Raw genomic sequence first — 12,058 nt, forward strand, 5'->3', positions numbered from 1 at the left:
ATATCATGAAAAAGTTCATTTTTTTCATAATTTAATTCAAAAAGGTAAACTTTCATATTTTCTATATTCATTACACGTAAAATAAAATATTTTAAGGAGTGGATTGAGGCTAGTGTCAGTGTATCAAGAGCCACGACGCACAGACGACTTCAGGAAAGGGGCTACAACTGGTGCATTCCTAATATCAAGCTACTCCTGAACCAGAGGCAATGTCAGAAGCATCTTACCTGGGCTAAGGAGAAAAAGAACTGGACTGTTGCTCAGTGGCCCAAAGTCCTCTTTTCAGATGAAAGTAAATTTTGCATTTTGTTTGGAAATCAAGGACCTAGAGTCTGGAGGAAGAGTGGCGAGCCACAGAATCCAAGGTGTTTGAAGTCCTGTGTGATGTTTCCGCAGTCTGTGATGATTTGGGGTGCCAAGTCATCTGCTGGTGTTCGTCCACTGTGTTTTATCAAGTCCACTGAGCAGCAGTTCAGTTCTTTCTCACCTTAGCCCAGATAAGGTGCTTCTGACATTGTCTCTGGTTAGGAAGGGTAAAATAGAATCCTAGTTATGGATGTAATGACATATGTAACTATTGTTCCAGGGAAAGATGACCGTCATACATCACTTCATACCTTTTTCTGAAGGTATGAATGAAGACATGTACAAGAAGGTATCCAGATATATTCACCACTTCTGCTGGGTACCTTGGATTCATATAACCACAGTTACATATAGTAACAGTCAAAAGTCTGGACATACTTTCTCAATCATAGTAATGAGTAAGTGTGTCCAAACTTTTGACTGGTATTATATGTAACTAGGTTTCAGAATGGAGTTTTCTGCTTATATGGTTGGGATGAGAAATATAAAATAATCGATAGCGCGTATGAAAAAGGCTGTGGACAAAATGTCTTAACTATTGGACGAAATGGTTGTTGGATGAAGTGTCCTGTATCCATATGGTTTTGTGGAGGCTGTAGTTAATAGGGTTAGTGTGTGAAAGCTTGTGATGTCAACCATACCCTCCAGCAACCTCGTACCAATATCTCACATATTTCCATGACAGGAGTACATTTCCTAAACACACAGATGCCCCTGGTGACAGTGCTGTCCACTATAGAGATCTTGCATGTGACGTCACAGCCGATCCAGATTGTAACAGACGCCATCTTGTCGGTCAAACGCCATATTTCCGCCTTCTACTTCTGCTTCTACTTCTACCTTTTCTTCTGGAAAACCCTACTATATACAATTCTACTACAACGGCTGCGGCTACAAGCTCTCCCTACCTGTGCACGTTTTTTATGTTTTTTGTGTGTATTTTTGCGTGTTGTTCGTCTGTACCGGACTTCAATATCCACTACAACCATATGGACTTACTGGACATTGGTTTCCAGCAGAAAATGACAGTTTGTAGCGATTTCCATCGCATGCACAACATTCCGGACGAGATAGCGAGACCAGCGGGGTCTCCGTGGATTGTTATCGGGTCTGGCAGGCGAAGGAGGCGGCGTCGGGAGAGGAAGCAAAACCGAGGCTGCAGAGCCGGCCTGTTGACTAAGCTCAGAAAACAGCTACTCAAATCTCCACTGCCAAGCCTCTATCTCTCCAACGCCAGATCCATGGTAAACAAGACGGACGATTTGGAATTACAGCTGGAATTACCTTATTCTATTCTATAATCAGCTGGTCAGTGCTATACTAGGTACTACTGATATATCTAGTATCAGTACTAGTAATACTTAAGTGACTTACCCGTCCAATGAGGATTGTTATTTTCTTGTTTACAAGATGCCACATCTGAGGGCGGCTGACAAATCCTGAATTTCTGTAAAGATAACTGTCCAGAGATTTATAAGCACGCAGTGCTTCACCACTGAACAGCGAGGGAAATTTTGAGGTAATTATACACATCTGGGTATTCCACCTCTGGCAGTTCCATATCCACTGACATGGTCGTGAAAACTACGTCCGGTAATCGATAAGGGTCACTAATCTGTAGGTCGTTTATTTTAGACATATATCTAGTTATCTGTTCATTAGAAAAATGAGCCATGTAGTCCGTCGGTTGAAATTTATCCATTTTGTACACAAGTGCAGCAGTATTCAGCGGTGTTTTTTACCGACAAGATGGTGGCTGTGTACTTTCCGGTCACGTGACTGCAAGATCTCTATAGATCACCCTTTTCCTACAGCTTACAAGACCCTGGGTGTATTCAGTACATAAAGAAAAGCTCTAGACATAATTCTGCATATTCTCCAATTCTAGTATTTATGCACTCTATGGCCTTCCCCAAACCCACGAACTTCAAAGCACATAATTATATAGTATGTCTTTGTATGCTGTAACATTACAATTTTTCTTCACTGAACTAAGAGGCCCAAATATGTTCTAGCATGACAATGCCCCTGTGCACAAAGTGAGGCCCATCAAGACATGGTTTGCCAAGGTTGGGGTGAAAGAACTCAAGTGGCCTACACGGATCCCTGACCTTAACCCCACTGAACATCTTTGGGATAATTTGAAACTGCACCCGAGGCCACCTCACACAACATCAGTGCCTGATCTCATTAATACTCTTGTGGCTGAATGAGCAAATCCCCACAGTCATGTTCCAAAATCTAGCGAAAGCCTTCCCAGAAGAGTGGAGGTTACTATAAAAGCAAAGAAGGACTAAATCTGAAAATGGAATGGCACGTTTAAAAAGAACACATGTATGCAATGATCAGGTGTACACAAACTTTTGGTCGTATAGTGTATGTACTGATGATTTGAGCATGCACTGATGATTTTCTCTCTCTCTCACACACACACACACACACACACACACACACACACACACACACACATCAGTATAATTAAATAAACAAGTAATGAATAAAAACAAAAAACAAAGCAAAACTGATATGAGTCAGCATTCATGTACACAATGTGTATGCTATTCCTAAGATTTCATATAAAACCAAGTGTGATTGTATCTCTTGCATATGGTGGAAAAGAGAAGTGTCAAACTTAGTTGTTTTTCTATTTATACCACCCCTGTCGCTTTCCTTCTCCCCCTCAATACTGAGCTTCCTCTTCTCTCCTCTACTTAACCCCTTAAGCTCACAGTTTGCCAGTTCTTCAGCATTCAGGTTTTTCTCTGAAAGAATATAACTCAATAACTTCGATGAATTTTTCAGTAACTCAGAAAGCCCTGTGGCTCCCTGTCTTACTCTTTGCATCATTGCAGAGGAGGTTCCCCATGCTTTTCTGCACATACACAACATTTCTACATTCCTTCACCTTTTTGATAGCTTTAGTGCTTTTGTTTTGTTTGAGTCACAATGACTCATTTTGATTAAACGATATTACATATAAATCCAACAGAAATCTTAACTCTGCTTGAGCAAATCTCTAACATTCTAGAGATTACCATGTCAAAGGTCAAACTAAAGAATAAAACAATGGCTGGCCTTTGTAAATCTTAACAAATAAGGGATTTTATTCCATGTTGCATTCCCTTCATCTCTTACTCACACTCCCAGCAGCGCGCGCACGCGCACACACACACACACACACACCCAAGCATGTGAAAGAGCTTTGAGTATTACCGTACAGTTGAAGAAGTAATGCAATGCAAAAAATTACATCTTAGCAATGAAAATATCTTGAATATAGTCTAATTTATCTAGTATTTACTACTGTAAGAGTACCATAAACCAAATACAAGATTATTCAACTTATTTCAAAACATTTTTACTAATTTCAAGCCTTCAATTTTCTTATTCTACTGGCAGATCATTTTGATTTTTTTTGAGGAAAAAAACTTAAAATTAGCAAAATTATCTGCCAATAGAACAACACCATTTCATATCTAAAAGTAGGTTTAATAATCTTACAACCCCAATTCCAAAAAAAGTTGGGATGCTGTATAAAGCGTCAATAAAAACAGAATGCAATGATCTGTAAATCATGGAAACCCTATATTTAATTGGAAATAGTACAAAGACAACATATCAAATGTTGAAACTGAGAAATTTTATTGTTTTTTGAAAAATATATGCTCATTTTGAATTTGATGCCTAATTTGATATCTGAATGTCATGATTACCATTGTGTTGCATCACCTCTCTTTTTAACAACACGCTGTGAACGTTTGGGAACTGAGGAGACCAATTGCTGTAGTTTTGAAAGAGAAATGTTGTCCCATTCTTGCCTGATATACAATTTCAGGTGTTCAATAGTTTGGGGTCTCCTTTGTCCTATTTTGCATTTCATAATGTGCCAAATGTTTTCAGTGGGACAGGTCTGGACTGCAGGCAGGCCAGTTTAGCCCCCGGACTCTTTTAATACAGAGCCATGTATTTGAAATACATGCAGAATGTGGTTTGGCATTGTCTTGCTGAAATAAGCAAAGCCTTCCCTAAAAAAGATATCATCTGGATGGCAGCATGTTACTCCAAATCCTGTAGATATCATTCAGCATTAATGATGCCTTCCCAGATGTACAAGCTACCCATGTCATGTGCACTAATGTTCCCTCATACCATCACAGATGCTGGCTTTTGAACTGTGCACTGATAACAGGCTGGATGGTCCCTCTCCTCTTTAGCCTGGAGGACGTGATATCCATGATTTCGAAAAAGAATTTCTACTTTTGATTTATCAGACCACAGGACAGTTTTCCACTTTGCCTCAGTCCATTGTAAAAAGCTCAAGCCCAGAGAAGGTGGTGTTTCTGGATATTGTTTATATCTGGTTTTAACTTGCATTTGTGGAGGCAGTGATGAACTGTGTTCACAGATGATAGTTTTCTGAAGTGTTCCTGAGCCACTACAGACACGTGCCTGCTTTTAATGCAGTGTCGCCTGAGGGCATTTTAATGATATTATATACTGTAGATGATGTGATCGGCAAATTCTTTGCAACTTTAGATAGAGGAATGTTATTCTTAAATTGCACTGTTTGCCCACGCTGTCTTTCACAGAGCAGTGAACCCCTCCCCATCTTTATTTCTGAGAGACTCAGCCTCTCTGGGATGCTCTTTTTATACCCAATCATGTTACTGACCTGTTGCTAATTTACTTAATTTTTTTTAACTTTATACAACATTTCCATTGTTTTGTTGCCCTTGTCCCAACTTTTTTGAAACATGGCGCTGGCATCGAATTCAAAATGAGCATATATTTTTCAAAACACAATAAAATATCTCAGTTTCAGCATCTGATATGCTGTCTTTGTACTATTTTCAATGAAATACAGGGTTTCCATTATTTGTTTTTATTTACACTTTACAAAACTTCTTGTACAAAAATTTTTGGAAACGGGGCTGAATATTTGATTAATTGCAATCTTATAACAGAAAATACTAGACAAATTTGAGTAAATTCAAGATATTTTCATTTTGTCATTTTTTGCAGTGAACAAAAGAGGTTAAAAAGGAACTTGGTGCATTTTACATTAACTTTATTAATGTAACAGATTTTAATAAGATTTTACCTTATTAATGTCGTTATCTTAATAATGTATTTTATTTTGATCTTATTCATGTAGGTAATGGATTCATTCCAGCTGAATTTGTTTACATTGGCAACAGAAAGGCAGAGCCATCAGATCAGTTTAAGAGGGAAATTTCTCACACGCAGCCTCGCTGAACAGTCCCATGATTAAAATAATTAACACTGTTGGATTTTGTTAAGACTTGAGTGATAATACTGTTTATTTTGGAGGGAAGTTACAAATAGTGAAAATACTTTCTTATTCCTCCTGCATGTGCAGTATGAGGGTTTCTCAGGAGGGGGTTAACATCTTACTGTGTTTGTACATTCAGAGTGCATTCAGAGTTGTACATTCAAAATCCTTTTTAGCGCCACTTAATTTAGCAAAGCAGAAATCAGAAGAAACCTTTATTTGTCACATGCACACTTCAAGCACAGTGAAATTCATCCTCTGCATTTAACCCATCTGAAGCAGTGAACACACGTGCGTGCACACACACTCAGAGCAGTGGGCAGCCACACTACAGCGCCCGGGGAGCAGTCAGGGGTTCAGTACCTTGCTCAAGGGCACCTCAGCCCAAGGCTGCCCCACGTCAACCTAACTGCATGCCTTTGGATTGTGGGGGAAACCGGAGCACCTTGAGGAAACCCATGCAGACACAGGGAGAACATGCAAACTCCACACAGAAAAGCCCTCGCCGGCCGCTGGGTTCGAACCCTGAACCTTCTTGCTGTGAGGCGACCGTGCTAACCATTACACCACCATACCGTCGTATGGTACAATGTACAACTACAAAAATGGCACCTTGGAACAAGCGAGAAAAAAAACTCAACAGCGTTCAACAAAACTAGCAACACACCAGCTTTAATCAGTAAATAATGAATGCATCAGCATGACAATAGATTCCTTAATATTAGTGCTGAGTCCTAATGCTACCTGGGCCCATCTGCCACTCTGTGTGACTGTAATGCGGGAAGCCCTATGTGCTTTCCTCTATGGGCAAAGGAAGTTGCTGCATCAATGCTTCTGTGTGATTAGCTGAGCTGGGTACATACAGCACCACTTTTAGCACTGCTATGGAACACATAATGTAGCACAAATCATGTGCTGCATTAGCAGGCTTCAGTTTCACGTCATCATCATTGCTATTAGAGCTGACCTTTGCAGTTTGCTGAAGGACAACATGAGAGAATGAAGACGAGACAGAACTAGGAGATGATAGCAGGATTAATGTTGGCAGACAGCTCGAATATGAAGGCAGATATACCAGATAATCCAAAACAAAGTGATTAACAACTTCCTGCATTTGCTATACAACAGGTTATATGTTCACCTGAATCAGGTTTTTTATATCTAGAGGCTCTTCATCAAGACGAGTGGAACATTTTGTTCACTGGTTCAGTGAGTTTATGTATATGTATTGTATGTGTCTGGGTGTATGTTTAAGATGCAGGGTCTGAACAAGAGACATCAGGGAGTGAAAGAGGTAAAAGGAAATCAGAAGAAAAGGGAATAAGGATGAAGAGAGCAAGTGCAGTGTCCAGGAGAACAAACAGTTAACTTTATACTTATCCAGTTTTTCCACAACCTTCCTCATCATTTGTCTACGACAGTAACACAGAGAACAGATATTATCCTGTATGTGATAATATCTTGCTGTGCTTTAGTTACTCGCTGAGTGCAGTATTTGTGCGTGTTACAGTGTGTGTAGGTTTGCGCTGGCTGTGTGCTCTGTGCATTAGAGCTAAGGCAAGCATAAGGGCAGGGTGTAGCTTAGTTAGCTGTGCAAGCAGGTACGTATAGAGGGCAAAGGTGCACATAGATCAGGTAAGTGATCCACAGAGCAGAAATCCCTCCCTCATTCCGTGTTAGAGCCCCATGATGAGAACGGATTCTGGGCAAGACTGAGCCCATGCCCCTAAAACCCAACTGAAAACCTGACAGACTCAATTGCAAACTGGTCAGGATTCTTCTGGCACAAAGATAAATGTCTAGAGTTAAAGGAATCATACACAATGTTTACAAAAAGCACAATGGCCAGAAGATTGTTAAAGTCCAGTTTGATTGGACTATGCAGGATTTCAGTGTGTGTGTGTGTATGTGTGTGGTTGGGGGGCTGGGGCTGCAGGCTGCTCTTGGCCCAGACACCGATTGCGTGGCACAAACCTGAGGCTGGAGGCGCGGCCCGACGTGGAGAGCACAGCGCAAGTTCTGATGAGTGAAAAAAAAGAGAGCAGACATCAGAACAGCTCTGCTCTCTTGCTCTTACCACATATACCTTACATTAGCACCATATGGAAGGGGGTAAGTAGATGATGTTTCAGGACCTCACACAAATCTCTTGATACATTTCACACCGGAATAGAGCAACACAGACTACAAAATATTTACGTCAACAGTATTTAGTGGCCTGAATAATGTATATTATTTACCAATAATAGGATTAATATTAGCCCTGGTTTATACTTCTGTGTCTATATTTTTGCAAATACATGAGGATGCTGTGAACTGGCGGATATATAGGTGTCTGCCTTCATACTTGCATGCAACATGTCCATTTTGGGGGTAAAAAATGGAAAATGAAATCAGCGTCTCATGTTTTACTGCAGAATGAACAGACAAGAACAACAATGCTATTTCCAGGTTTACAGGTGCCATGCTATTAGGTACTAAATTCAACCAGTTCTCATCTCATTATCTCTAGCCGCTTTATCCTTCTACAGGGTCGCAGGCAAGCTGGAGCCTATCCCAGCTGACTACGGGAGAAAGGCGGGGTACACCCTGGACAAGTCGCCAGGTCATCACATGTCAACCAGTTCTATATTTTTCAAATTTCTACACAGGAAAACATGAGTCAAAGTGAAGCATGGATAAGCCCCTACTCTGATATGCACACATTTTTATTTATTTATTTATTCGAAAACTATGAACTACAACTGTTAACATTCATGTTAGTTACCAAACTGAACAGCTAACATGAAATATATTGCTTTTTTTTAAATAAAATACAGTAAGGAAGCATTTGGTACTACCAGTGATGAGAGGAGCTGCAACATACCGCTCAAGCTCAACCAATTAGTATTTGCCTGAAGGATGTTTAACACACAGCACCACAAAGACACGCAAAGCATTGTTAGGATTTTGGAAAACTGCATTTGAGTCCATCAATGTGCCTCTGCTACGTAGCTACATTTAATCCCCTTCATTGCATTGCAACGAAAATATGGTTTACACCCAGAAGTATCAACCAGGCTTTAGTAGTTAAATCTAAAACGTCAGCAACCAGCAACAGCACCAGTCATAGATTAATCTTGTTATATTTGGATTAATAAATATGGTCATGCCATATTTTGGCATGATTGGATGGAGCATCTGTTTTCCTCAGCTGTGAAATCCAGAACAGCAGCCAAGGCAGAACATACTCATTAAATACAGAAGCTAAAAAATATTCAAGAGCCAAGGGAAAAAAAAAAAAAGTGCTCAGAATGCCTGTGTGAGTTCTGCTCCTGTCCAGATTGGGAGTGCAGATGACCTCTGGAATCTGAGTGACTTGGTTAAATAAAGAATCATTCATAGGTCACTAAAGCTGTCTACCACTCACCCTCAGGCCGGTATTGGGCAACGATCGCCACCGTCTGGCCCGCTCCCTTGAGTGCAGCTGCAGCCTGTTCATGTGTAGCTCCACGCAAATCAATGCCATTTACCTGCATGCAAACACACACACACACACACACACACACACACACACACACACACACACACACACACACACACACACGCACGCATTAGTCCCACCTACAGTTGTCAAATGCAAGCTAATCAAGAGAGACAACTGATCAAGGAAGGTTTTAGAGTGAATATGTGGAACAAAAATAGTTCTCTCTCTCTCTCTCTCTCTCTCTCTCTCTCTCTCTCTCTCTCGTGTGTGTGTGTGCGCGCTGGCCAACCATCAATAGTAAATGTCTTTGATAAGGTAAAAGTCATGTAAGTAAGTAGTCTGTCAGCCAGCAAGCAAACATGGGATAATTTGAGGAAGATCATAAAGGAATTTAATAGTAATGCTACGAGGCAGCTGGCAAACACAATCTAACCAAAGGATTTCTGAGAGGATTTTAAGTCATACTCATTAAAGGGGCCAACTCACCCTTCCCAGAAGCCTCTGCGGCAAGTCGCGAGTTGCCATTTTCACATCCATCACTGTTTGAAAATCAATCAATGCGGCAACATCCTAAGCCATAGATCCTAAATTGTAACATGAGATTGAAGATATTTTCTCAAAGTAGTTAGATTTTAAATTCTTTCGACCAATCCATTTCATTTTCATATGGTTATTCCATTGTAATGGACCAGAAACGGCCTCGGCCATCTTGCGGTTGGCCACGAAGGAACAAAAATATCAGGCATGTTCTATTCAAAATTTCCATGCACAACACATAGATGAAGAAAATGTTCGAGATGGGTTTCAAGGGGATCACTAACAGTGATTTTTGCAAAGGTTTTGCTAGCACCGACACAATCACGTGCTTTCAAAACAAAAATAACAAACTGGATTCTGGAAAGGGTGAATCAGCCCCTTTAATGTCCATTATCTTTACTGCTAATGTTAGCTACTTGGCTTATAAGCTAACTTGTGAAAATCTTAACATGTTATTCATAAATGTTCCTCATCTTAAAAAAATAACACTATCCAGTTTGGTAATATAAGCTAACAAGGCTGTATTTCTGACAGAATTTTATAGTTATATTTAATAATGCTCATGAGTCTTACTGCTAATGCTAGCTAGGTGGGTAACAAGCTAAATTGATAAAATTTTGCGAGACTAATTTTAAGTCATAAATGTTCTGATATTTCAAGCTAATGATAGCTAGTGTGCTTACACAAGCTACTGACAAGATTTCTGAGAGGATTTTTTAGACATATTCATAAAATAATCATCATAAGCTTATAATCTTCACTACTAATTCAAGCCAGCTATCTAATATGTGCTATTCTGATTTCTGAGAGGAATTTTTAAATCATATTACTTATATTCATAATTCTTATCTACTGAATCATTTGTCCTTTGAGTAATCCATTTACTCCATTGTAATTATTTACCTACAAAGCAAAGTGATTGTTTAGGAGATGTAGCCAGGCAGCTATCTCCTTTTTAATTCATATTCATAAACATTCAATGAAAAATTGCTTCACGTCAAGATACATCCTTCCAAATCTTAAAAAAAAAAAATCATGCATTTAACACTTATTCAATGAAATCGAGTCGTACATGAGCTGATAGCTGACGAAGCGCATAGCACCAAGTTGGCTATAAGCCATGTATGATGAGATGGAGTGGAATAATTGTTCTATTCTATCCACATTCACTAGATTTTGAGAAACAGAGCATTTTTATTTTTTGCAAATTCGATAAATAAAAACTTTATATAAAACATCCCACAAAACCATTTCCACTTAGAATGTAAACAAACTGGCGAAATGACAGGAGCAATTTGTGAAAAATGCTATAATAATAATTCTTGAAAAATAAAAAAAGATACACTCTTACCATCAAATACTTTTGTTCCATATTTCATTGCCTTTTTGTATTTTACGGGGTTTTGTTTTCGAGTAGAGTTTTTATTTCATCCTTGGATTCAGCAACATGCTCCGCCATTTTTTTTCTCTACTCACGGTACCGGTATATGAGCTGATAGCCTAGTAGTAGAGTAGCCAATCAGAGCGTGTGATTGCTCATATCCAATGAATGTGGATAGAATAATAGCTGTTATACAGTAATGCTTGAAAGTTTGTGAACCCTTTAGAATTTTCTATATTTATGCATAAATATGACCTAAAACATCAAATTTTCACACAAGTCCTAAAAGTAGATAAAGAGAACCCAGTTAAACAAATGAGACAAAAATATTATACTTGGTCATTTATTTACTGAGGAAAATGATCCAATATTACATATCTGTGCATGGCAAAAGTATGTGAACCTTTGCTTTCAGTATCTGGTGTGACTCCCTTGTGCAGCAATAACTGCAACTAAACATTTTCAGTAACTATTGATCAGTCCTGCACACCGGCTTGGAGGAATTTTAGCCCATTCCTCCATACAGAACAGCTTCAACTCTGGGATGTTTCCTCACATGATCTGCTCACTTCAGGTCCTTCCACAACATTTCGATTGGATTAAGGTCAGGACTTTGACTTGGCCATTCCAAAACATTAACTTTATTCTTCTTTAACCATTCTTTGGTAGAACGACTTATGTGCTTCAGGTCGATGTCTTGTTGCATGGCCCATCTTCTCTTGAGATTCAGTTCATGGACAGATGTCCTGACATTTTCCATTAAAATTCACTTTATTTTAAATTTATTAAAATTTCCATTATAATTCAGAATTCATTGTTCCATCAATGATGGCAAGCTGTCCTGGCCCAGATGCAGCAAAACAGGCCCAAACCATGATACTACCACCACCATGTTTCACAGATGGGATAAAGTTCTTATGCTGGAATGCAGTGTTTTCCTTTCTCCAAACATAACGCTTCTCATTTAAACAAAAAAAAAAGTTCTATTTTGGTCTTATCCGTCCACAAAACATTT

General features: G+C 39.2%; 1 protein-coding gene across 11 annotated transcripts in view; it reads right to left on the reverse strand.

Annotated features, from left to right (window-relative positions):
* The window catches only part of dlg2 (discs, large homolog 2 (Drosophila)), a 450,021-nt gene that overhangs the window by 62,640 nt on the left and 375,323 nt on the right, over window positions 1–12,058 (reverse strand). For 8 of the 11 annotated variants that reach the window (XM_060909120.1, XM_060909124.1, XM_060909122.1 and 5 more), the window contains 2 exons: window positions 9,069–9,171; window positions 7,634–7,678 (listed from right to left, as the gene is read on the reverse strand). In XM_060909120.1, coding sequence (XP_060765103.1) covers window positions 7,634–7,678; window positions 9,069–9,171 — 148 coding nt within the window. The remainder of the gene's footprint in view (window positions 1–7,633; window positions 7,679–9,068; window positions 9,172–12,058) is intronic. The other 3 variants (XM_060909125.1, XM_060909127.1, XM_060909118.1) reach the window with 1 other exon arrangement.

The sequence above is a fragment of the Neoarius graeffei genome, chromosome 25 (genome assembly GCF_027579695.1).
Source record: "Neoarius graeffei isolate fNeoGra1 chromosome 25, fNeoGra1.pri, whole genome shotgun sequence".
Classification (NCBI taxonomy): Eukaryota; Metazoa; Chordata; class Actinopteri; order Siluriformes; family Ariidae; genus Neoarius; species Neoarius graeffei.